Source organism: Arachis hypogaea, chromosome 2 (genome assembly GCF_003086295.3).
Source record: "Arachis hypogaea cultivar Tifrunner chromosome 2, arahy.Tifrunner.gnm2.J5K5, whole genome shotgun sequence".
Classification (NCBI taxonomy): domain Eukaryota; kingdom Viridiplantae; phylum Streptophyta; class Magnoliopsida; order Fabales; family Fabaceae; genus Arachis; species Arachis hypogaea.
The window spans coordinates 69537198-69564487 of NC_092037.1; the positions used below are offsets into that span (position 1 = coordinate 69537198).

Genomic DNA, 27290 nt, shown 5'->3' on the forward strand with positions numbered 1-27290 from the left:
AAATGAAACCCTAATTCCCTTCACCCTAGCAGCCGCAGCCTCACCTCCCTCAACACACAGTTTTTCCCCTTAACCCTACCCTGTCTTCCCTTTCACCTTCAGCAAGTTCACCGAACTTGAAGCCTATAGCAGTACCCACGATTTCCTTTTCTTGTTCCATGGAGGAAGGAAACAGAATCAAGAAAGGGGGATCGAGCCAGAAGAAGGGAAGGAGAGGGAAAGGGCTTGGCGCTGCCGTTCAGTTCGCCACCAAGACCGCGCCGGCGTGCTGGACCTCACCGCCGCCGTCGCGCCATCGTCGAACTATGGAGGGAAAGGGAGTGTCGCGAGTCACCGTCCCTGAGCTGCAGCACCATGGAGCCATCCTGGTCGTGCCGCCTCTGCTGTTCGTGCTACCGTCGTCGACCAAGCTCGTCGCCGTCTCTGCCCAGCGCCGCCGCAGATGATGGGTCGCCGAGAAATGCCACCGTTGCTACTATCATCTTCGCGGTTTGAGTTGTTGCAGTTGCTCCTCGCGGTGAAGCCCGTCATGAGCGCCGCTGTCAGCCTCATGCTTCTGGGTGCCGTTGGTAGGGTCGCGCCGGCCAGATCTACTGCAAGAGAATGGGAATGGAAGCGTTCCTCAGATGGCAACCGGAGCTCGGCAGGGGCTGTGCGCCGTCACTGAAATCGCACGCACAGAGAGATGAGACGTGAGAGGGAGGCTGTGCGTTCCGTCGCGCGCGTCACCACCCAAGGACCGTCGCTGCTGCCGCTGGGAACCGCTACTGGAGCCTGTGTCATTTGGATTTCGTCGTGAGTTACCTCCACCAGAAACCACCGCTGTGATTCTGATCACCGGGGACGACTCTGTGACTTTCGGGATCACCGCTGAAGCTCCAGGCAGAGTTTCTGCCGCTTGAGACCTTGCTGCTGTCGCCGAAAAATTTTGCCGGTAAGCGTTTTAAGTTTGATTTCAGTTCTTTTGGAATTTCGAGAAGGTTTTGATGCTATGTGGTTTTTATAGTTGATCCACCGGAGCTTCTGGCCGCCGCCGGAGCTGTGCCGAGGCCGGTTCGAATCCGCAGCTGCTTCGTGTTGTTATTCCGGTAAGAAATTATGTTTCGAAAGCCCTACGTTAGTGTCCCGTACGTGTATTAAAGCCTTTATGGTATTAATGTTCCTAGAGTTAGTAACTGAGGTTGCTTGTTGTAATTTAGAGTTGTTTATGCTGCTGCGAAAATGTGTGGGGCTGTGCTTTGAAGCTGCCTTTGATTTTGAGTTGAGGCGAAAAAGGACTCTGTGACGTTTTTGAGTTATGGAAATTGCGTTTTGAGGTAGGGGCGCTTTCCAAAAACTATGTTTTATGTATTGGAATTATTACATATGGATACTGATGTGAGATATTGTGTATTTAGTGATTGTATCTGCCTTATGTATTATTTGATTGACTCGAATGATTATGGATGTTGATGGGGCTGAATTGTTGTGCGGCTTTGTGAAATGTAATGTTTGAAGTTGATTCTTTAAAGATTTGAATCTGAGTTTAATCCGTTGAGGACTGATTTGATTTGAGTAAATTATTTTGATGATTTGAAAAGTCGAATGTACCTTTGAATTTAGCCTGGTTCATTTTAATTGATTTGGTTTTGGACAAGTGATTTGTTATTGAACCGTTTCTTTAAAGCTTTGGAAATGAGTTATATCGATTGATGTTGAGTTGATTTTGAAATGTATCATTGAGATACGCCACTGAGGCGATTGTTGGATTTAGCTTGCTTTAAATTGATTTCTGGTTTTGAGCTGTTGAAAAGGAATGAGAAATGGTTTAGTTGGGACCCGAACCGGGTGGCAAAAGTCCAAGTTTTAGGGGAGGTGCTGCCGAAATTTCTGCAAAATCCTAGTCTTGTTTGAAAAGTTATTTAAAAAGGGTTAGATTTGAGAAATTGTATTATTTGATTTATTAAGAGGATATTCATGTTTTCAAGCTTAATTTATTTAATGAACCATATACGTTGAGTTCGGCTTATTTAGAACTGAACTATTTTTACCGTTGAATCACTGAAGGAAAGAATGATGCTCTAATATTGATTTTAATATAAAAGGGAGTTTTTAGTGATTTCAAAGGAATCTAGACTTTTGATTGATTAATCAAGTTTGAGGCATTTTGGAAGAGTTAGAAAAATGGGTTCTAAAAAGAAACTTGAAAGTGGTTTGATTCAAATGAACCGGTTCCGTTTCAAAGGAGTTGATTTTTGGACCGGGTTGGAACTTGTGATTTAGTATGGCCGGTTTTATAGTAAATTCAGTTTTATTTACTTGAACCGAGAAATCTATGATTTTAAGAGTTTCAATGAATTTTAAGGAATTGATATAGGTTGACCTTCCCTAAAGACTTGGGACTCTGCCGAGAAACTTTTTTTATAAAATCCCATTGTTGGATGGGTGATTTGAAATGCTTTGAAATAAATCCTTAACTTGCCATGGTTTTGGAAGTTTTGGAAAGAGAATGCCGAGAGTGGCTCTGTTTTAAAAAGGGAACTCACTTTGAGTAAATTTTGGCTTATGAGCCTGAGATGATTTAAGAAACGAGATTTCTAAAGCCAAGGCTGAAAAGAGTTGAAACTTGATTTCAAAGTGAAATGAATAGAGAAAATGATTTATGGCTTAAATGCCAATTTCATGAATTTGATGATTTTGAATGTGGAAGTGCTGTTTTGTTGAGAGCCGGATTGGCTGTGTATGTTTATACATATTGGTTGGTTCTGGATTGAACCGTGAGCCGGAATGGCTGTGTATGATATGAATATTGGCTGGTTCTGGAATGAACCGTGAGCCGGATGGCTGAGATGGATGGTGATCCATGGATGAGATTGAATGCATGTTTATGCTGAATCATTGATAAATGTGAATGTTGCACTTCCACTATCTGAGATACGGGTTTCCCTGGGTAGTAGCAGTGGCTAGCCACCATGTGCTCCAGGTTGAGACTTGATACTCTGTTGACCCTATGTCGTAAGTGTGGCCGGGCACTGTGAAAGTCCCGGATGAGCTCGCCCCCGAAATATTCACCAGTGAGGGTGATGGATATGGATCATGTTTATGATCAAGTTTATGATGAGTATAACTCGAGTTGGGGATGCACGACAGAGGGACAGTCCAATGGTTAGCTACCAGGACTTGTCGGGTTGGCTCTATAACCGACAGATGATATCATCAGCCACTAGGGACAGGCATGCATCATATGCATCTATGTGACATTGTTTGGGTATGCATATTGTACTTGGTTTGCCTATGTGATTAACTGCTAATTGTTCTACTTGCAATAACTGTTTGTTGTGTTTGCATCTTCCTACTTGTGTTTGCTTCTGGAACTATGTTGGATTGTGGTGGATTGGTTGTGGTTGGATTGTTTGGGCCTAGGGCCGTGGTTGAATGAGATGGACCGATGGTTGATTTCGATTTCGTGGTTCTGGTTTGGAATAAGATATGAAAGGTTATTTTGGTTCAGTATAGATAAACCTTTTTGAAATGCTTTGATGTTTTGAGAATTGAACAGTCCCTCTTTCAGAAAAGATTTCTGACTTTACTTTCATTGTAAACTGTTGTTTTTGAAAAGAGGCATAAGATGGTTATTAATCACTGGTACGGTTTATCTTCATGTATCCTATTACAGTAATTCCCAAAAACCCTCTACTGAGAACCCTTTCGAGGATGATGTTCTCACCCCCTACATTTTTCCCCTTTCAGGATTTGGGCGCAGAAGTTATGAAGAATTTATTTAGTTATTGTTGTGATGTTCTGTATTACTTTAGATTATTAATTATTGTACCCTCGCCTTTATCTTGATATATTCTGTAAGAGGGGTAGGAATTGTATTGGTTAATGTCTGTAATATTATTTATATATATGTATGTATATATATATGGATGTACTCTTTATGAGTTTTTGTAAGTTGTATGGTTTCTATGGATGTACGTTATCGAACGAAAGCATTTTTGGGAACGGTATTGGCGGTTTAAAGTTTCAAACAGGCTCATATTTTAGTATTAAATAGTATAAGTGTCGTCGTAATGTCCGAGCTATCAAAGTTGCGCAGCCGGAAGCGTGAGCTTTGGTAGTTAGGGTGTTACATCAAACTCTATTTGTTAGATTTCTTTTTTTTTTCTCTCTCATTTGGGTTTTCTTTCCTTGAGCTCAAAATGAAAAACTAATTTTTTTTCTTATTCTGTGCATGTAAAAGGAGGATTTTTTCAACAATCTTTATTGAAACTCAAATAAAAAAAGATTTTTTTGATGTAACCTTTAGATGTAATCATTGTTTTAGAATCTTAATTTCTTTGACTTTCTTCTTTTTAACTTGAAAACGATAACCCTATTTTTTTATTTTTAATTTGAACCCTAATCAGATTTTTTTTATTTGCTTTCTTTTTTAATTTCACGCGAGTGAGAGAAGAGAGAGAAAAGAGAGAAAAGAGAATTTGGTTCAATAGCTTATGTTTAGATTTAGATACAAATGGAGTTGCATTTTTTAGTTAGCACCCCACTTTAAACTTGTTTTTAAGCTAGCCATGATTCTTTTCTTCTTGCTTATTTTGGCTTGATGTTTGTTTTTGTTTGTGATAGAAAATTGTTGGTTTAAGTAACAAATATTCTTATGAGCTATGAGTGTATATAAGCCTCAAGTTTGTTGTTGGGTTATTTTATTTTATATTAATTTTCTGCATAATTAAACAAACTAATCATACACTTAATAAGATTTTTAATCTAATAATAATATTTAATCATCATTAATTAAATTTTTATTAATTTTTTAAACTCAACATTTGTTATGTTTTGTTTATTTAGTTTTTTTGTTATTTAACTATTTAATTTAATTATAATTTTGTATTATCGGTGCTACAATATTAATATTATTGTTCTAAATTTTAAATAACTTATTTTAAATTAAAATATAATTTTTATATTTTATAAAGATAATTGATTATAGTTTACACTTTTTATTAAGTATATTTTTAATTATAAAAATTTATTTGATCATTCGAATTATGACATTTCCTAAATAATTAGTCTAGCTACTTCCGCTACTGTGTATAATATACATATTTAATACAGTTAAACTAGTTTGATTTTTCTTTTGGTATACATCTTTCATTTAGTATTCTCTTATTTAATAAGTTCGTATATGCTTTAAATAAAAAATGGTAGTTAAACCGATAAAAATCAGCGATAGAGTTACATATTAAGAGCATATATTTTGATTTTATTATTTTTTGTGAACAGGAAGTCTCATAATTTAATGAGGATTAAGGTCATTCGAAAAGTCAGCCTACTCTATTTGCACGCGATATGCATGGGTGTAAGTCTTTCTTTCTTTGAATCACAACTTAGAAAAAGTAAAGAGAAGAATGTATTTTTTGAATAATCTAAATAATAGATTAAAAAAAGTTATTTTAATTTTAAAATTTAAATTAATTAAGTTTATTTATATTTAGTAAATTTAAAATATAATCTATTATTTATATTGTTCATAATTTTCATTTATTAAATTAAGAACGTCTTGTGATCTTCAACCAATTCTGTGCTTCAATATAATTACCGGGGGTAAGGGCTATAGCTTGTTTCCAATATTCAGCGGCTTGATCAAACCAAGCCTCAGCAATTTCAGAATCTCCCTGTAGAATAGCCTGTTTATCTAGTTAAATTGCACAATTTATTGAGAATTGTCCAGTTCATTATTAGCAACTTCTTTTTAATATACAGCACTTGGTTTTCAAGTACTTAGTTATTTTGTAATGGATTTTTTTTCTCACCCTTTAATTTTATAACTAGAATCAAAGAACTAAATCTAGGCAGCACAACTTACAAATATATTTAATACTTTACTCGATATACAAGAGTAGCCATCATAACAAACTAATTTGGGTTCACCAAAAATCGAACTCTTGACTTTTTGTATCTAAAGTTTTAATACCATATCATGATATTACTCATCCCAGAAACTTACACTGATAAAAAAAATGTAACACTAATTGTTATATTTCTAATACTCCCTAAATTTATATTGTACGCATTGTACAAATATTCCATTTTGCTCTCCATACTTTCCCTATTATTATCTGATAGGTATTATTGTTGGCTATATTCATTTATAGTTTTATACGTAAGGAGACATACACAAAGTTGTTAAAGAAACCAAAGTAGATTACTTTCGATGGTCATTACATTTTTAAAAGGTACTCAAATTTGTTTATAGTCAAATAGTGGTAAAAAAAAGTTCTTGACAATAATACTTTTTATCAATATCTGGTAACTATTGAAGAAAAAAATCATTGTTGAATGTTGATAAAAGTACTGTCAAAAGAAATTTCTTTTATGATTTATAGCTGTCAAGAATACTTTTGATTTTTTTTTTCTTGCAATTATTAAATCAAGTATATACTGATTAATAAGAATATTAAACACTTTTTTAGATACTTGCTGACTGTAAAAAAAAAAAGTCATAATTAATATAGTGTTTGTTAATTAATAATACATGAAAATACTAAATCTATTGTTTAGTATTGTTATCTTTTTTATGTGCCTACTAATGCTTCTCTCTCCCTTAGACCCTCGATATCCAATCAGCATCAATCTATCTATGTGTCTCTCCTTGCATTGGCTTGATGTTTCCATGAAGACCACCAAACAATAGCATCTTGTATACGGTACTGCGGTTTCAAATTTTGAAAGATTGGAATTAGAGACTTAGTTACAAATCTACTCTTAATACACAATATTAAGTATTAAACATCTGAAAATTAGTGAATAATGAATTCATTATATTACCTTATTTTTATAAGAATATGAATATCAAATTATAAACACCTAAGAATTGAATAAATATAACAGCTTTTTAAGGTTAATTCAAGCATATCTTTTACAAAAACTAAATAAATAATTTTTTTTATCACAAATCCAACATGGAGTTTTATTTACCAATTTATTTATTTGTTTCACAGGTAAAGCGACATGTTACTCTAGTGAAAAGGCTTCTGTCTCAGTCTCACAGATACTCATTATCAGAGTTTTCTCCTACACTAGCATCTTCTTTGAATAATTAAAAAGTGCAAAAATTATTGAGTAATTGTAATCAGTTGAAGATTTTACAACTATTAGAAAACCCAAACCATAGATATATGTATGTTAAAATCGTATGCATTACTTTTTTTTGTTTGTGCTCCGTTTTTAGTTATGCATGAAACACATAAGTTTCGACATTTTGGACTTAAATAATTACTTTTTAGTTGTTACTTATCCTAAGAGATTAACTGAACTATTGAAGCTATGATCAAGAGTTTAAATTAGTCTATATGTATGCTAACGGATCTTAAATTATGATTTATGAAGAGTGAAAAACATTTTGAAAATTGGCTTTATTTTTTAAATAAAAAATTTATTATTTACTAATTTAAACATGAGTACAAAAATATACTATTTTGTGTATTTTTTTTTTGGTATTAACTATTTTGTGTATTTAATTGTGTTTTTGCGGTATAAAAAAACGAAAATAGAAGAATGCATTTTCGCACTTGAAGTCCAAAAAAATAAGGCAAAATTTTCACTTGCATTCCATGCCAACAAAAAATAAGAAAGAAAAATTTCCTATTTTTGAATATTAGGCCAGCAAAAACAGAGAAAAAAGTTTCTCCCCTTAATCCTAACAACCCACTCATAATAATTTCTTTCACATTTTTATTCTCTCCCAACAACTCCCTTTGCATTCCCATTTTCTCTTAACTTCTTTAACGTTTTTGAGAACTTGGAATCCTGTTGTCTCTCTCTAGTTTGGGAAGTTTTTGCCATGGGAAACTTACCATCTTTGAGATGATTTATTGTCAAAAGATGCCTTCAAATGGAGGTTTTTCTCAAGATTATCCATTATAGCACCATTTATCACTTTATCAGAGGAGTTGAAGTGAAAAATCAATGAAAGTGGTGAAAATTAAAGGTGATCTTAACGCTATACTATCGAACAGGTATATGCATTATACTTAAAACCTAAACAGCTAATTGTTTTTCTATTTCATGTGGCTAGTTATTATCTTTAAGAGGTGGAGTAAGAAATTTGTTTTCCACATTGAAGTTAAATTAAAGTCCTTAACCTTGGTACAGTGAGCAATCTATATAGTTAAATGATCACAAAAATTATAGGTACCAATTATGTATCATCAGCTCAGTCACTCCACCTAATCAAATTCCTACAGCTTTAGAATATATTGTTCTAGATCATGATTATTCAGACCACTTGTAATATTTTGACCTAGCATGGATATGAAGGGGCGTTGACTCAACTTATAATTATTAACATTTCTTTTCTTAAGAAAAACTTTGCATAGTTTTGTTACAAAGTTCATTCACTGTGATTTGTACATCACATAAGAATATTCAATATCATTGAAAATATGTTTCGAAAAAAGAATTTCTTTTTTAGCTGACTTTATGATTTGCATTTGTATAAGGTCATAAGATTTTGTTTTTTCCTTTTATTTAGATGTATGCTATTTTCCTTGACCTTTCTAGACTTTAAACTTTATATGCTTTAAAGCAAGAAACTTGCTACACATACAAAACTTTTTAACATACAAGTTTATACAAGTCAGCTTAAGTCTAATAAAAACAACTCTTAATTTAAAGAGCGTGTAAACACGCACTTCCTCAACTTTAAATAGCGCGAAATGAGAAACGATTCTTCTTCAACGTTTGTATTCCACATTCTTCTTCATGCTCTTTCTCCTTCTTATTCTTCTCTTTCTTCTTTGCATTCCTCCTCATTTTTCTTCGCATTCCTCCTCCTTCTTCTTCTTCTTCGCGTTTTCATTCTCATCGTGGTTCTTTTTATTGTTGTTATTGTTGCTGTGTTTTTTCCTCCTCCTCTATCTATTGATTTTACAACATTATGTATTTTTTTTCTTCTTTGTTTGATTTTTTTCTCCCAAAAAGAATTATAAGAAAACGAAACAAGAAGATGAGAAAGAAGAAGCAGTAGAAGATGAGAAGGAGGAAGAGGAAGAGTTTTGAATTATGCAAAATTTAGCAGTATAAAAATACACCCAAATATCTTCGTGTTACACCCAAATTTGATGAAAATACAGAAAAATGTTTCCTCTAATGTTGTATTTTTTCTTCTTCTTTTTTCCTTATTTCTTTTTTTCTTTTAGTTAAATGAATGTAAGTTCATCCTCTTTCAAATAATTTTGCAGCATTATATGTTTCTTCTTCTTTCTTGTTTGATTTTTTTGTTTTTATTCTTATTAAGAGAGTAAAACAAGAAGAAACTTGAGAAGGTAAAACAAAAAAAATATGAATAAGAAAAAAAGAAAAAGAAGATGGTGATGATGATGATAAAAAAAAAAGAAGCATTAGAAGATGAGGAGGAAGAAGAGAAAGAGTTTTGAATTATGTAGAACTTATCAGAATAAAAATACACCCAAATATCTTCGTGTTACATCCAAATTTGCTGCAAATACAGAAAAATATTTCCTCTAATGATGCATTTTTTCTTCTTCTTTTTTTCTTATTTCTTTCTTTTTTTAGTTAAATGAATGTAAGTTCATCATCTTCCAAGTAATTTTACAGCATTATGTGTTTCTTCTTCTTCTTTGTTTGATTTTTTTTGTTCATTCTTGTTAAGAGAGTAAAACAAGAAGAAACTTGAAAAGGTAAAGGTAAAACAAAAAGAAAAAGTTAAATAAGAAAAAAAAAACAGCAGAAGATGAGAAGGAGAAAGAGGAAGAGTTTTGAATTATGCAAAATTTATCAGAATAAAAATACACCCAAATATCTTTGTGTTACACCTAAATTTCCTGCAAATTCAGAAAAATGTTTCATCTAATGCTATATTTTTTTCTTCTGAATTGAACCACACCTCAGCCACTTGATTGGATTCAAAACAATAATCAATTTCGTTCTGATTCAATTGACAATTTGAACCTGAATTGTTCATTATCTTCAACAACGAGATAACTGATGATGGAGGAGAAAGAGAAAAATAAAGGAGGAGAAGAAATTCCAATGAAAAAAGGAGGAGGAGGAGGAGGAGGAGGAGGAGGAAGAGGAGGAGGAAGAGGTGGTGTTGATGACAATGATAATGAAGAAGAAGAAGAACGTACAGTAACAAGAAGAAGAAGAAGAACATACAGTAATGATACAAAGTGCGTGAATATAAATGATTTGTAAAGACTTGTGTGGGAAAAATGCCTGTATGTGGAGAATAATTCTTAAAGCAAAAGGGTACACCAGAACCTGTGTTATTAATTAGACATTGCTATCTTATCAACAGGAAATCTTGCATTCTAATGAGAGATGTGACATCCTACCATACAGAATTTTACACCTAGGATGTAAAATAGAGGTAGCAAGGCGCTATGAGCTCTAAAAGTAAAACATATATATAATAGTTGAAAAGAATTTATATCTAGGAGCCTTTTGAAAGAAAGTTAATCAAAAGCATTAAATAGAGAAGCGCATCACTCTCGTAAGCAATAAATGTAAACTGGATAGGATAAGAGTAAAACAAAACATAAATACATAAAAGAAGAGTTCTAAGATATAGATAACAAAGCCTCTGACTCAGCTCGTGAAGGTTAAACTGGCCAGCACACACACACACACACACACACACACACACACACACACACATATATACACATACATATAAGAATCCCAAAAGACATGTCCAAAATACAACTTACAGAACCTGTTTCTCCAAATTCAACCTCTAAGAAGGATAAAACATAATATACATTTATAGTGGAGATATAAAGTATATATATATATATATATATATATATATATATATATATATATATATATATATATATATATATATCAAAAACTAAATAGAAACCCCAAAAAAACTAGAATCCTTCGCATCAGAACTTTCCAGAGTGCCTCAGCGAGGTGCCACTCGTCCTGCATCGGAAAACCACAAAATACGTATGGGATAAGAACTAGAGATTTTCAGCATGGTAACAGTACCCACATAACTAACATATAAGGTCCTGGAAAAGCTAGAGGCAATTCTAGAACTTTCGACAAAAGATTCAAACTTAAACTAACATTTGAAAACCATAAACCGGGTTAGGTATTCAAGGATTCTAGATTCCATCTCAATTTCTAACTTAACCCCTAAGTTCATCGTCTTTTCCCCAATCCTTCGAGAACACTAATGCACAGACAAATAATGAATATAAAGAAAACACAAGTAGTGTACAATTATAACAAACAGAACATATAGCAGTTAAGCATGAATATCAATTACGCAAACCCAAGAATGCAAAACCAAACAAGTCACTCAAATGCATATAATGCATGCCTTTTCTACTGGCCATGAGCTCACGTGTCGGTTACTTTACCAGAACTTGACACATCCAGTAGCTAACCCGGATATCATCCTCTCAAAAATCGGTGGGCGGTACACCACCACGAACCCCACCATTGCGAGCGGTACACCACCACCCAGATATCATATGTATATATTGCTATGCTCGGACTGGTTATCTTCGCAGCCGGATTTTGAGTCTTGATATTCCTGTTTTTGACACTCCTTTGTATATATATAATCTCGCGTTGATTTATTCCTTGTTCGTTACGTTATCGATCGGAGTGTTGCGCTTTCGAGTTGCGATTTTTGTTTACCCCTTTTTCTATAAAGGCTCCTAGTTATAATCAATCATTCATACTACTATACATACTAAATTTTTATTTTAGAGGTCGTAATACCTTGCCATCTCTGAATTATGACTTAAGCATAAGACTCTGTATGGTAGGGTGTTACACAATGAATATTAGTTCTAATTAGATGAGCGGGACATGTAGCTTTTTGCTTCTGAATAGTTTTGGCATCTCATTTTATCCTTTGAAGTTTAGAATGATTGGCATCCATAGGAACTCAGAGTTCAGATAGTGTTATTAATTCTCCTAGTTAAGTATGTTGATTCTTGAACACAGCTACTTTTATGAGTCTTGGCCATGGCCCTAAGCACTTTGTTTTCCAGTATTACCACCAGATACATAAATGTCACAGACACTTGACTGGGTGAACCTTTTCAGATTGTGACTCAGCTTTGCTAAAATTCCCAGTTAGAGGTGTCCAGAGCTCTTAAGCACACTCTTTTTGCTTTGGATCACGACTTTAACCACTCAGTCTCAAGCTTTTCACTTGGACCTGCTTGCCACAAGCACATGGTTAGGGACAGCTTGATTTAGCCGCTTAGGCCTGGATTTTATTTCCTTGGGCCCTCCTATCCATTGATGCTCAAAGCCTTGGATCCTTTTTACCCTTGCCTTTTGGTTTTAAGGGCTATTGGCTTTTTCTGCTTGCTTTTTCTTTTTCTTTCTCTTTTTTTCTTTTTTTTCTCCATTTTTTTCGCAAGCTTTTGTTATTCACTGCTTTTTCTTGCTTCAAGAATCAATTTTATGATTTTTCAGATTATCAATAATATTTCTCTTGTTCATCATTCTTTTAAGAGCCAACAATTTTAACATTCATAAATAACAAGATAAAAAATATGCACTGTTCAAGCATTCATTCAGAAAACAAAAGGTATTGTCACCACATCAATATAATTAAACTAATTTCAAGGATGAATTCCAAACTCATGTACTTCTTGTTCTTTTGTATTAAAAACATTTTTCATTTAAGAAAGGTGAAGGATTCATGGAATTATTCATAGCCTTAAGTCATAGTTACTAGACACTAATGATCATGTAATAAAGACACAAACATAAACAAACAAGAAGCTTAAAAACCGAAAAACAGAGAGATAAGAACAAGGAAGTTAAGGAATGAATCCACTTTAGTGATGGTGGCGCCTTCTCCTTGAAGGATCAATGGTGTTCTTGAGCTCCTCTATGTCTCTTCCTTGCCTTTGTTGCTCCTCCCTCATAGCTCTTTGATCTTCTCTAATCTCATTGAGAATGATGGAGTGTTCTTGGTGTTCCACCCTTAATTGGTTCATGTCATGACTCAATCCTTCTAGAGAAGTGTTGAGTTGTTCCCAATAGTTGTTTGAAGGAAAATGCATCCCTTTAGGCATCTCAGGGATTTCTTGATGATGAACTTCCTCATGCGTCTCTTGAGATCCATGCATGGGCTCTCTTGTTTGCTCCATCCTCTTTTTAGTAATGGGCTTCTCCTCTTCAATGAGGATGTCTCCTTCTATGACAACTCCAGCTAAGTAGCACAGATGGCAAATGAGATGAGGAAAAGCTAGCCTTGCCAAGGTGGAGGGCTTTTCGGCTACTTTGTAGAGTTCTAGAGGGATGACTTCATAAACTTCTACCTCCTCTCTAATCATGATGCTATGGATCATGATGGCCCGATCCACAGTTACTTCGGATCGGTTGCTAGTGGGGATGATGGAGTGTTGGATGAACTCCAACCATCCTCTAGCCACAGGCTTAAGGTCCAGTCTTCTCAATTGAACTGGCTTGCCTTTTAAGTCTCTTTTCCATTGAGCTCCTTCCACACATGTGTCCATGAGGACTTGGTCCAACCTTTGATCAAAGTTGACCCTTTTAGTGTAGGGGCGTGCATCTTCTTGCATCATAGGCAAGTTGAACGCCAACCTTACGTTCTCCAAACTGAAATCTAAGCATTTCCCCCGAACCATTGTAAGCCAATTCTTTGGGTTTGGGTTCATTCTTTGATCATGGTTCCTAGTGATCCATGCATTGGCATAGAACTCTTGAACTATTAAGATTCCGACTTGTTGAATGGGGTTGGTAAGAACTTCCCAACCTCTTCTTTGGATCTCATGTTGGATCTCTGGATACTCATTTTTCTTGAGCATGAAAGGGACCTCAGGGATCACCTTTTTCTTGGCCACAACTTCATAGAAGTGGTCTTGATGGGCTTTTGAGATGAATCTCTCCATCTCCCATGACTCGGAGGTGGAAGCTTTTGTCTTCCCTTTCCTCTTTCTAGAGGTTTCTCCGGTCTTAGGTGCCATAAATGGTTATGGAAAAACAAAAAAAGCTATGCTTTTACCACACCAAACTTAGAATGTTGCTTGCCCTTGAGCAAAAGAAGAAAGAATAGACGAAGAAGAAGAAAAAATAGATGAGAGGGAGAGAGAGGTGTATTCGGTCAAGGGGAGAGGTATTGATGGTTGTGTGTGAAGAATGAAGGAGTGTTGAGGGGTTTATATAGGAGTGGGAGAGGGGGTAGGTTTCGGTCATTAGGGGTTGGGTTTGGGAGGGAAAGGATTTTGAATTTGAAGGTAGGTGGGGTTTATGGGGAAGAGTGGATGAATGCGAGTGGTGAAGAGGTGATGGGGAAGAGTGATTGAGGTGACTAGTGAATGAGTTTGGGGAAAGAGTGTTATGAAAAGGTATGAGAGAGAGGGATAAGGTAAGTGGGGATCCTGTGGGGTCCACAGATCCTGAAGTGTCAAGGATTTCTCATCCATGCACCCTTTAGGCGTGTAAAATGCCTTCTGTATGCAATCCTGGCGTTTAATGCCATACTGTAGCATGTTTCTGGCGTTAAACGCCACTTTCATGCTTGTTTTGGGCGTTCAATACCAGCTCTTCTCAGGGTGCAATCCTAGCATTTAAACGCCAGACTGCTGCTTGTTTCTGGCATTCAATGCCAGCTTCATGCTCTGTTCTGGCGTTAAATGCCAGCCAGATGCTCCTTACTGGCGTTTAAACGCCAGTAAGCTCTTCCTCCAGGGTGTGCTATTTCTTCTGCTATTTTTGATTCTGTTTTTAATTTTTGCAATTATTTTGTGACTCCACATGATCATAAACCTAATAAAACATAAAAGAAAAATAGAGATATGGATAGATAAAAATTGGGTTGCCTCCCAACAAGCGCTTCTTTAATGTCAATAGCTTGACAGTGAGCTCTCATGGAGCTTCACAGATCATCAGAGCATGATGAGGGCCTCCCAACACCAAACTTAGAGTTTGAATGTGGAGGCTTCTCAACACCAAACTTAGAGTTTGTTTGTGGCCTCCCAACACCAAACTTAGAGTTTGATTGTGGGGGCTTTGTTTGACACTGTATAGAGAGAAGCTTATCGTGCCTCTTTTCCATGGTTGTAGAGGAAGATCCTTAAGTTTTAAACACAAGGTAGTCCCCATTCAATTGAAGGACTAGCTCTCCTCTGTCAACATTAATCACAACTCCTGCTGTGGCTAGGAAGGGTCTTCCAAGAATGATGGATTCATTCTCATCCTTCCCAGTGTCTAAGATTATGAAATCAGCAGGGATGTAAAGGCCTTTAACCTTCACTAACACGTCCTCTACCAATCCATAAGCTTGTTTTATTGACTTGTCTGCCATCTCTAATGAGATTCTTGCTGCTTGTACCTCAAAGATCCCCAGTTTCTCCATTACAGAGAGTGGCATAAGATTTATACCTAACCCCAGGTCACACAGAGCCTTCTCAAAGGTTATGGTGCCTATGGTACAGGGTATTAGGAATTTACCAGGATCCTGTTTCTTTTGAGGTAAAGTTTGCTGAACCCATGTATTTAGTTCACTAATGAGCAAGGGAGGTTCATCTTTCCAAGTCTCATTACCAAACAACTTGGCATTCAACTTCATGATGGCTCCTAGATATTGAGCAACTTGCTCTTCAATTACATCTTCATCCTCTTCAGAAGAAGAATAGTTCTCAGAGCTCATGAATGGTAAAAGGAGGTTCAATGGAATCTCTATGGTCTCTAGGTAAGCCTCAGATTTCTTAGGTTCCTCAGTGTGAAACTCCTTTTTGTTCAGAGGACGTCCCAGGAGGTCTTCCTCACTGGGATTCACGTCCTTCTCCTTCTTTGTGCATTCGGCCATATTGATTATATCAATGGCCTTGCACTCTCTTTTTGGATTCTCTTCTGTATTGCTTGGGAGAGTATTAGGACGAGTTTCAGTGATTTTTTTACTCAGCTGACCCATTTGTGCCTCCAAGTTTCTAATGGAGGATCTTGTTTCATTCATGAAACTTAAAGTGGCCTTAGATAGATCAGAGACTATGTTTGCTAAGCTAGAGGGTCTCTGCTCAGAATTCTCTGTCTGTTGCTGAGAAGATGATGGAAAAGGCTTGCTATTGCTAAACCTGTTTCTTCCACCATTATTAAAGCCTTGTTGAGGCTTTTGTTGATCCTTCCATGAGAAATTTGGATGATTTCTCCATGAGAAATTATAAGTGTTTCCATAGGCTTCATCCATGTAATTCACCTCTCCCATTGTAGGGTTCTCAGGATCATAAGCTTCTTCTTCAGAAGATGCCTCTTTAGTACTGTTGGATGCATTTTGCCATCCATTCAGACTCTGAGAAATCATGTTGACTTGCTGAGTCAACATTTTGTTCTGAGCCAATATGGCATTCAGAGCATTAATTTCAAGAACTCATCTCTTCTGAGGCATCCCATTACTCACAGGGTTCCTCTCAGAGGTGTACATGAATTAGTTATTTGCAACCATGTCAATGAGTTCTTGAGCTTCTGCAGATGTTTTCTTTAGGTGAATGGATCCACCTGCAGAATGGTCTAGTGACATCTTAGAAAGCTCAGATAGACCATCATAGAATATATCTAGAATGGTCCACTGGTGGACGAAATTGTGATCACTATTCTTTGAGTTGCATTTATCAACTTGGTGCTGTAGTTGCACGTAATTGTAAAATTATGGAATTTAGAAATTGGCACGAGTGGACACAACTCCGTTCAACTAACCAGCAAGTGTACTGGGTCGTCCAAGTAATAAACCTTACGTGAGTAAGGGTCGATCCCACAGAGATTGTTGGTATGAAGCAAGCTATGGTCACCTTGTAAATCTCAGTTAAGCAGATTAAATTTGTTTATGGGTTTTCGAAAATTAATAATAAAAAGAAAATAAAAGGGATAGAAATACTTATGTAAATTAACAGTGGGGATTTCAGATAAGTGTATGGAGATGCTGTGCTCCTCTTGAATCTCTACTTTCCTATTACAGTCATCCAATCCTTCCTACTCCTTTCCATGGCAAGCTGTATGTAGGGCATCACCGTTGTCAATGGCTACATCCCATCCTCTCAGTGAAAACGTTCCTATGCTCTGTCACAGCACGGCTAATCATCTGTCGGTTCTCAATCAGGTTGGAATAGAATCCCTTGATTCTTTTGCGCTTGTCATCACGCCCAGCCTTCAGGAGTTTGAAGCTCGTCACAGTCATTCAATCACAGAATCCTACTCGGAATACCATAGACAAGGTTTAGACTTTCCGGATCCTCATGAATGCCGCCATCTATCTAGCTTATACCACGAAGATTCTGTTGGGGAATCTAAGAGATACACATTCAAGCTCTGTTGCATGTAGAACGGAAGTGGTTGTCAATCACGTGCGTTCATAGGTGAGAATGATAATGAGGGTTACTTATCATCACATTCATCATGTTCTTGGGTACGAATGAATATCTTGGAATAAGAATAGAAGAGAATTGAATAGAAAGTAATAATAATTGTATTGAAACTCGAGGTACAGCAGAGCTCCACACCCTTAATCTATGGTGTGCAGAAACTCCACTGTTGAAAATACATAAGTAAAAGGTTCAGGCATGGCCGAATGGCCAGCCCTCTCCATGATCAAGTGACCGAATGATCAAAAGATTAAACTGTCAAAAGATGTCTAATACAATAGATAAATGTTCTATTTATAATAAACTAGCTCCTAGGGTTTACATGAGTAAGTAATTGATGCATAAATCCACTTCCGGGGCCCACTTGGTGTATGTTTGGGTTGAGCTTGAGCCAAGTTACGTCATCAATCTCCAAATAAAGTATGGACTATTATATATTGCTGGAAAGCCCTGGATGTCTACTTTCCAAAGCCGTTGAGAGCGCGCCAATTGGAGTTCTGTAGCTCCAGAAAATCCATTTCGAGTGCAGGGAGGTCAGATTCCAACAGCATCAGCAGTCCTTTTGTCAGCCTTTTTCAGAGTTTTGCTCAAGTCCCTCAATTTCAGCCAGAATTTACCTGAAATCACAGAAAAATACACAAACTCATAGTAAAGTCCAGAAATGTGAATTTAACATAAAAACTAATGAAAACATCCCTAAAAGTAGCTTAAACTTACTAAAAACTATCTGAAAACAATGCCAAAAAGCGTATAAATTATCCGCTCATCATCCACTCTGAAAGCATGCCAAAAGGACATTTTTTGGTCAACTGCTTGTATCTTTCCCAAGCTTCATAGAAGGATTCACCATCTTTTTGCTTGAAGGTCTGAACATCCACTCTAAGCTTGCTAAGCTTTTGAGGAGAAAAGAACTTGGCCAAGAAGGCCGTGACCAGCTTATCCTAAGAGTCTAGGCTATCTTTAGGTTGTGAGTCCAACCATGTTCTAGCTCTGTCTCTCACAGAAAAAGGGAAAGCATAAGCCTGTAGACTTCAGGATCTACTCCATTAGTCTTAACAGTATCACAGATTTGCAAGAATTCAGTTAAGAACTGATAGGGATCTTCTTATGGAAGTCCATGGAACTTGCAGTTCTGTAGCATCAAAGCAACTAGTTGAGGCTTCAGCTCAAAATTGTTTGCTCAAATGGCAGAGATTGAGATGCTTCTTCCATAAAAGTTGGAAGTAGGTGTAGTATAATCACCAAGTATCCTCCTTGCGCCTCCACCATTGTTATTGGGTTCGGCCGTGTCTCTTTCTTTTTTGAGATTCTCTGTAAGGTTTTCTCTGGATTGTTGTGCTTTAGCTTCTCTTAGCTTCTTCTTTAGAGTCCTTTCAGGTTCAGGATCTGCTTCAACAAGAATGTTCTTTTCCTTGCTCCTGCTCATATGAAAAAGAAGAAAACGGAAAAAAAAGAGGAATCCTCTATGTCACAGTATAGAGATTTCTTTATGTGAGTAGAAGAAAAGAAGAATAAGAATGAGAAGAGAAAAATTCGAACACAGAGGAGAAGATAGGGTTCGAATTTTAAGATGAAGAGAAGTGTTAGTAAATGAATAAATAAATAGAAAGAGATGAGAGGGAAGAGTTTTCGAAAATTATTTTTGAAAGATGGTTAGTGATTTTCAAAAATTAAAAGAAGAAATAAAATTAAAATTGAAATTTGAAACAATTAGTTAATTAAAAGAATTTTGAAAAAGAGTGAGGAATTTTCAAAAATTAGAGAGAGGAAAGTAGTTAGGTGGTTTTGAAAAAGATTTGAAAATCAATTTTGGAAAGATAAGAAGTTAGAAAAGATTTTGAAATTGATTTTGAAAAAGATATGATTTGAAAAAGACATTTTGAAAAGATATGATCGAAAAAGATATTTTGAAAAAGATTTGATTCTTTAAAATTAAAATTGATTACTTGACTAACAAGAAACTAAAAGATATGATTTTAGAATTTAAAGATTGAACATTTCTTAACAAGAAAGTAACAAACTTCAAATTTTTGAATCAATCATATTAATTGTTAGCAAAGTTTTCAAAATTTGAAATGAAATTAAGAAAAAGATTTTGAAAAATATTTTTTAAATTTTCGAAAATCATAAAAGAAAAATGAAAAAGATTTGATTTTTGAAAAAGTTTTTGAAAAGATAGGATTTTTAAATTTGAAATCTTGACTTGACTAACAAGAAACAACTTATTTTAAAAAATTTTGACTAAGTCAACCCAAAGATTTTGAAATTTATGGGTAAAATAAGGAGAAGATAATTTTTTGATTTTTTTTGAATTTTTAATGATGAGAGGGAAAAACACAAAAATGACTCACAACATAAAAATTATGAATCAAAACACATGATGCATGCAAGAACACTATGAATGTCAAGATGAACACCAAGAACACTTTGAAGATCAAGATGAACATCAAGACTTATTTTTGAAAAATTTTCAAGAAAAGAAAAACATGCAAGACACCAAACTTAGAAATTTTTCATGTTTAGACACTATAAATGCAAAAATGCATATGAAAAACAACAAAAGACACAAAACAAGAAAATATGAAGATCAAACAAGAAGACTTATCAAGAACAACTTGAAGATCATGAAGAACACCATGCATGAGTTTTCAAAAAGTGCACAAATTTTTAAAACATGCAATTGACACCAAACTTAAAAATTGACACTAGACTCAAACAAGAAACACAAAATATTTTTTATTTTTATGATTTTATTATTATTATTTTTTTTTTCAAAAAATAATTTTTTAGAAAAACGAAAACAAAAAAAAATTTTTGAAAAGAAAATTACCTAATCTGAGCAACAAGATGAACTGTCAGTTGTCCAAACTCAAACAATCCCCGGCAAAGGCGCCAAAAACTTGGTGCACGAAATTGTGATCATCAACAATGGTGCCAATAGACTTAGAGCTCTCAAACATGAATCACATTTTGTCACAACTTCGTACAACTAACCAGCAAATGCACTGGGTCGTCCAAGTAATACCTTACGTGAGTAAGGGTCGATCCCACGGAGATTGTTGGTATGAAACAAGCTATGGTCATCTTGTAAATCTCAGTTAGGCGGATTCAAATGGTTATAATGGTTTTCGAATATAAAGATAAATAAAGCATAAAATAAAGATAGAGATACTTATGTAATTCATTGGTGGGAATTTCAGATAAGTGCATGAAGATACTGTGTTCCTTCTGAATATCTACTTTCCTACTGCTTTCATCCAATCCTTCTTACTCCTTTCCATGGCAAGCTATATGTAGGGCGTCACCGTTGTCAATGGCTACTTCCCATCCTCTCAGTGAAAATGGTCCAAATGCTCTGTCACAACACGGCTAATCATCTGTCGGTTCTCGATCATGTCAGAATAGAATCCAGTGATTCTTTTGCGTCTGTCACTACGCCCAACACTCGCGAGTTTGAAGCTTGTCACAGTCATTCAATCCCTGAATCCTACTTGGAATACCACAGACAAGGTTTAGACTTTCCAGATTCTCAAGAATGCTGCCAATCATTCTAGCTTATACCACGAAGATTCTGATTAAGGAATGCAAGAGATACTCATTCAATCTAATGTAGAACGGAGGTGGTTGTCAGGCACGCGTTCATAGGTTGAGAATGGTGATGAGTGTCATGGATCATCATATTCATCAGGTTAAAGTGCGAATGAATATCTTAGAATAAGAATAAGCTTGAATTGAATAGAAAATAGTAGTAATTGCATTAATACTCGAGAAACAGCAGAGCTCCACACCCTTAATCTATGGTGTATAGAAACTCCACCGTTGAAAATACATAAGAACAAGGTCCAGGCATGGCCGAATGGCCAGCCCCCGATGTCTAAGAACTAAACGTCCAAAAGATAAGACAAGACCAATGGTCGAAAAGACTCTGAATACAATAGTAAAAAGTTCTATTTATACTAAACTAGTTACTAGGGTTTACAGAAATAAGTCTAAGTCTAGAAATCCACTTCCGGGGCCCACTTTAGTGTGTGCTTGGACTGAGCTTGAGCTTTATACGTGCAGAGGCTTCTCTTGGGGTTAAACGCCAAGTTGTAACGTGTTTTTGGCGTTTAACTCTGGTTTGTGACGTGTTTCTGGCGTTTTACTCCAGAATGCAGCATGGAGCTGGAGTTGAACGCCAATTTGCGTCATCTAAACTCTAATAAAGTATGGACTATTATATATTGCTGGAAAGCCCTGGATGTCTACTTTCCAACGCAATTAAGAGCGCGCCATTTGGAGTTCTTTAGCTCCAGAAAACCCGTTTTGAGTGCAGGGAGGTCAGAATCCAACAGCATCAGCAGTCCTTTTTCAGCCTTAATCATATTTTTGCTCAGGTCCCTCAATTTTAGCCAAAAAATACTTGAAATCACAGAAAAACTCACAAATTCATAGTAAAGTCTAGAAATGTGAATTTTGCATAAAAACTAATAAAAATATCCCTAAAAGTAGCTAGATCCTACTAAAAACTACCTAAAAACAATGCCAAAAAGTGTATAAATTATCCGCTCATCACAAGCCTTGTTCATTATAAATTAGAATCAATTAGAAGATTAAACCAGAACAAAAAAAATCAACCTAAGACTTAGGCTCCATTATAGAGAACAACGAAGGTGCAGGATGGTGAGACGACGACAGCGATGAACCAAAAACCAGAAATGGAAGGACAGCACTACTTCAATGACGGAGAAGAAGAGACGGCGTAGGGGTGTCAATGGGGCGGGGCGGGGGCGGGGGATGCTTCCCTACTCCCCGTCCCCGCCATCAGAATTAATCCCCGTCCCCGCCCCATTCCCCGTCATGGGGGGATAATTGTCCCCATCCCCGTTCCCCGCATTTCCCGCGTTCCCCGCGGGGCCCCATTCCCCATCTCCCTATATTTAACATTCATATGAAAATTATAGTAAAAAATATCAAAAAAATAAAAAACAAACTAAAAAATATTATTACAAACACACAAACATATCTTATCTAAGATTATAAGTCCAGAAATACAACATAGCAAATCATAGTCCATAAAATAAAATCTTAAAATGCAACTTCCATTATAAAGAAAGCAATAAAACAAAGTCTTTAACATCAAATATTCTTTCATTGTCGGCATAAAACTTCTAACAAACATCTCCATGTTCTCTGTTAAAATAATAGAGACAAATATGTTAACATATAGTGACGAGAATGGAAGCAAACACGCAGACGCAGAAGTGGAGAGGAGAAGGACGCCGTGCCTGAGGAGAGAGAACGACGCGGTGAAGCTGCTAGGGTGATGGCGCAAGAGTGGCCGGTGGCTAGCTGTGAGGGTTTTGAAGTTTGAACAAAGTGAAGAGTGAGTGAGTGACTGGAGTCTGGAGAGTTGGGGTTTGGATGGGAATAGAGAGTTAGAGAGGGCGCAACAACAAAGGTGAGAAGGGAATATAGGGTTAAAATTTTGTAATGGGTGAAATTACTAAAATACTCCCTATGTTAGAAATAAAGTAAGAGTATTTAAATAAATTTAACAATTCGGGGAATTATCGGGGATGGGGCGGGGATCCCCGCTCGGGTCCCCGCACCTGTCTCGGGGGAATTTTGCTCCCCATCCCCATCCCCACGGGGAAAATTCCCCACCATCGGGGCCCCATTTGGGGCGGTCCCCGCGGGGATCCCCGCCTGCTGGGGATTTTTGACACCCCTAAGACGGCGGTTTGTCGAGGACGACAACGTCTGCTGGTTCGTGGAGGAGATGGCTGCTGGAGACGTGGTGTGTGGAGCCGTCGAGGATGAGGGAGAGAGCGAAGCGCTGCGAGCCTACGAGGAAGGGAGAGGGAGAGGAAAGGGCCGTGCCGCAATGATGGTGTTGTTTAGCGACGTGGATGGCGGAGATGAAGGAGGAGGTTGGGTGCTGAGATTTGGCGCTAGAGAGACTCAGAGAGGGCTTGAGGGAGTTAGGGTTCTTGGTAGGGGTGGCTGCAGCTAGTTTGGGGGAACTGTGAAAGGAGGCTATTTTTATATTGGGTTTTTTTATAAAACCGATTCGGTTCGGTTCGGTTAGGATTTTTTCTGTCAAAAACAAAAACTGAATCGAACCGCAAAAATTGCAAAAATTCAAATTTTTTAGTTTATTCAATTTTCGGTTTATTCGGTTATTAGTTTATTTGATTCGACTGGTCAATTTTATTCAGATTGGATCGGTTTTGAACATCCTACTATTTTCATCGTTCAGTATATTTTATTATAAATCTCAATAATGTTAAAAAAGAATGGCATATCGTCACTCTCCCAGGAATAAAGTACACTGGTTATAGGTGAAACGCTTCCTAAATTATTTATTGACATAATAATGAAGAGTTAAATTCTGGCAAGGAAATAGAATGTCAGAAGGTGTGTATATATATATTATTCATTTATATCCTCATAAGGTACATTAGCAGACATTTTATTTTAACAATAATAATAATAATAATAACAATAACAATAATAATAATAATACACTGGACATTCCCAATTTATAGATCTGTCTAGTATATTAAGAACATTAAGAGTTGATGTTACACTTTTCTCTCCCTTAGGTTGTCAATTAATCTCCCTAACTACTTTCTGATGAAAGCTCGCCCTCGATGTGAAATTAGGCGTGCCTAAGATATCTTCCTTGTACACATTTAATTTCTTCATAGTTCCAGCACCACAACTGCTCATCAAACAATAATATATACCAAGTGTCTGTGTTAGTGTTACCCAATATTAATTAATTAACAGGCAACAAGTATATCACTTAATCATTATATAACAACCATAAAATTAATCATATTTAATTTATATATTTTATTATAAAAAGTCCTGGAAAAAATAATAATGCATATATATTGAAAAAATCAAAATATTGTATTTATATTGATAAGAGTCTATAGCGTCTTTGATTTCTACGGCTGGAATGACTAAACAACTTTAACATTTAAAAAGCATTATTGTTAAATAAATTAAAATGATATTTTTTATATTTTAGTAATATTTATATTTTTATTTTAAAATTAAAAATTTATTAAATAAACAAATATTATTTTAATTTTAATAATATTTTTTAAATATTGCTAAAGTTATATAGCCACTACAATCATTGTAAACATAGACATCATAGCATGCACTGTTTATATATTCTCTTTCCCAATTCCTAAAAGGCAGATATTAGCATTAGCAAAATTAAACAATAATGATATAATGTTCTATATATATAATAATAAAGAGAATACAAGAGAATTGGTGTCTGATTTTTTATTATTATTTTATATGTAATAATTAAAATATATAACAATAGCTTGATTAATTCAATAATAATAATAATCCGAAGGGATAGAAGTTATGGTGGCTTACATTCAGAGTCAGTAGTGATCCAATTTTCATGTCTACAATTGTTGGTATAACCGCACCCTTGAACCGAAACATTAATATTAGAATGTGCAATGTGTGCTCTTTGATTTTCAATGAAGGAATAAGAATCTGTTGATGTTGCTGATGAGTATACAGAGTATGTGGTGGAGCAACGTTCCAAATCCAATGAGAAACTGATCTTTGGTGACTCAATGCCAACTTCATCATCTTCATTTTTAACTGATGATGATTTTATGGTTCCATCTCTTCTGAACTCTAAGACCTGACAAGTATTTGATCTAACATGATTTGGTTTTCTTGAGTTGTAATTAGAGTAAGTTAAGAATGTTCTTTAGCGAAGTTTATAGACTAGATTTCTCAATGTTTTATCCGGATTTGAAAATTAAAATAAAGCATATGTTATATTGAATACAGTAGTTATATATACATTTGATAATATTTTTTAATATTGTGAAAATTAAAATAATATTTTTTAAAAATTTGAGAATAAAATAAAAATTAAAAATATGAAAATGTGTGATCTTGTAGCTACAGTAATCACCATATAATTATAGCTATGATAGACTTTAATTTAAAATAACATCACTTTGTTATTATTGAATAAGTGAGATCTATAATAATTTATGATATAATAATATCTATAAGAAAAATTTTTGAGATCAATAATTTTTGATAATTTTTGTTATTATTTGATCATTATAAATATTAAATTATTTTTAACAAATAAATTTTATTAATTGATATGAGTAAATTTTAAAAAATATAAATATAGATTATATTAATTTATATGTACAAATTTTAGTAAATATAAGTATAAATTATATATTTTTATTTACAAAATTTTTATAAATATAAATATAAATTGTTATTAATAAGTGTGACAAAAGATAATAATATTTGATGATCATGTAGCATTATATATAATACTAAGTACTAAGGTAGGTATGGAATTTGAAGTAGGTATATAGAAAATGAATGATATCTTATCCAAGTTATTTACCTTTTGTCCATTGAATTTCCTTCTACTCTTATCTGATTTAGCAGCAGCCGCCCATCTAAGAATCTCTTTCATTTTTGAAATACTCTTCGTCTTGTTGTTCTTATTTTCTACGGTTTTGAAATGCTGCTCACTTCTTTCACTTGAGTTTGATGATGATCCTTCAGTTATTGGCAAAACCTTCTTATTCCCAACATTCTGAGAAGCAGAAGAAGAATCTTCATTCTTGGTGACTCCCACTCCTCTTGACAATTCCTCTCTCTTCGACTTCATTGAGTGAACAAAATCCCTTCTCTTATTCAAGTTCAAGGTTCTGTAAAAACAAGCTTTTGGAATATCCTTTCCACATATGAAAGCAAACGCTTTCAGTCTGATGCACCCAATCTTGCTCTCTTCAACTCTCTTTGTTCTTTTGTATCTTCTATAATGCTTCAATGCAACTATATCTTTTCCTTTACCTAAAACAAAATAGAGAAAGACATAATAATAAGCATCCTCAGTCAAAATATATGTGTTATTTAACTTATTTTTAATTTATATTTTGTATTTTAATATGCATTTTATATTTAGTGCTACCTTCTTTAAAATATTAAACATGTTGTATATATGGTATGCTTTTTTACAAGTCAAATGATGCTATGTGAAAAATATTACATATTTTTTAAGAGATGAATATAATTTATCAAAAAATGATAATAAATTAAAAAGAAAGACATTTATATGTAAAATCAGAATTCTTCATCATGTTGCACACAAAAGCTAAATCGTATATATGAATAAGATTTGTAAGAATTGCACTTACAAGTGGTACTGGTAGCTTCTCTTTTAGTTGGAGTATCAGAAATGTTGCACTCTCCTTTTTGTTCATGGACCCTCTTAAACAATACCCATTGAAGAATCTGTTATTATGAACCAAAAAGAGAGCTATTAGCCTAAATGAGAGTAATAAAATGCATGATTCATTCAAGATTCCACTATCATATCACATGTCAATAGATAACAAACTAAAGCACATATATATTGTACCTGCATGGCTAGCTGCACTCTGATTATATATATTAATATTAAATAAGTGTGCCAAGGTATTTGTTGTGAGTTTAATTAGATAGTCAAAATAAACAAAAAACAACTTTGGAGATCTATCTGAGCTGTCTTATGATGCCTTTGATTCTATATGAAGACAAAGAAAATTTTGCGGTTAATTTGAGGAATGTGATGGGACAACTAGGAGTTTAGTAGGGAATGGTTGGCTTATGATTCTAAGTAACATGGAGCTTATAGCATATTATATATATTATATAGTATAAAGGTGAAGCAATTGGCCTGGTGATTTAAATAAGCAAGATGTTTTGAGACTATGTAGCATTGTTCTTAGCCATACACTTGTATGCTTGTAAATTTGTGAAAAATTGTTTGGACCCCTCACCAATACCATCTTGTGTGGCTTGATTAATTGGAGAGTAGCTAGAGACCAAATATTTATTTTTTTATTTATTAGAGTTTCTAAAGTCGATGCTGATTGCTCA

The 27290-nt window shown here is 35.1% G+C and overlaps 1 protein-coding gene, 2 long non-coding RNA genes and 1 other non-coding gene across 4 annotated transcripts; 3 read left to right on the top strand and 1 right to left on the bottom strand.

The window, feature by feature from the left end:
- LOC140179594 (uncharacterized) lies at positions 1-3971 on the top strand. Its single transcript, XR_011873159.1, has 4 exons — positions 1-934; positions 1007-1088; positions 1200-1316; positions 3730-3971. It is a non-coding gene; the product is annotated as an uncharacterized lncRNA (long non-coding RNA).
- Positions 3972-5259: 1288 nt separating this feature from the next.
- LOC140177899 (uncharacterized) lies at positions 5260-7238 on the top strand. Its single transcript, XR_011869509.1, has 3 exons — positions 5260-5338; positions 6588-6686; positions 6981-7238. It is a non-coding gene; the product is annotated as an uncharacterized lncRNA (long non-coding RNA).
- A 10908-nt stretch (positions 7239-18146) lies between these two features.
- LOC112765322 (small nucleolar RNA R71) lies at positions 18147-18250 on the top strand. The gene has a single exon (XR_003183639.1). It is a non-coding gene; the product is annotated as a small nucleolar RNA R71 (small nucleolar RNA).
- Positions 18251-23753: 5503 nt separating this feature from the next.
- On the bottom strand, positions 23754-27069 carry LOC112719627 (uncharacterized). Its single transcript, XM_025770269.2, has 5 exons — positions 26791-27069; positions 26567-26663; positions 25768-26222; positions 24750-25029; positions 23754-24069 (listed from the first exon to the last, which is right to left on the bottom strand). The coding sequence occupies exons 1-5, from the start codon at positions 26794-26796 to the stop codon at positions 24050-24052; spliced, it is 858 nt and encodes a 285-aa protein (XP_025626054.1). The 5' UTR covers positions 26797-27069; the 3' UTR covers positions 23754-24049.
- Positions 27070-27290: the final 221 nt, after the last annotated feature.

Bases quoted from the DNA above. Each gene is read 5' to 3' on its own strand.
- LOC112719627 (XM_025770269.2), bottom strand. The intron at 26,223-26,566 runs GTAAGTGCAATT...ATTTTGTTTTAG, and splicing joins AGAAGCTACCAGTACCACTT to GTAAAGGAAAAGATATAGTT. The intron at 25,030-25,767 runs GTAAATAACTTG...AATACTTGTCAG, and splicing joins GGAAATTCAATGGACAAAAG to GTCTTAGAGTTCAGAAGAGA.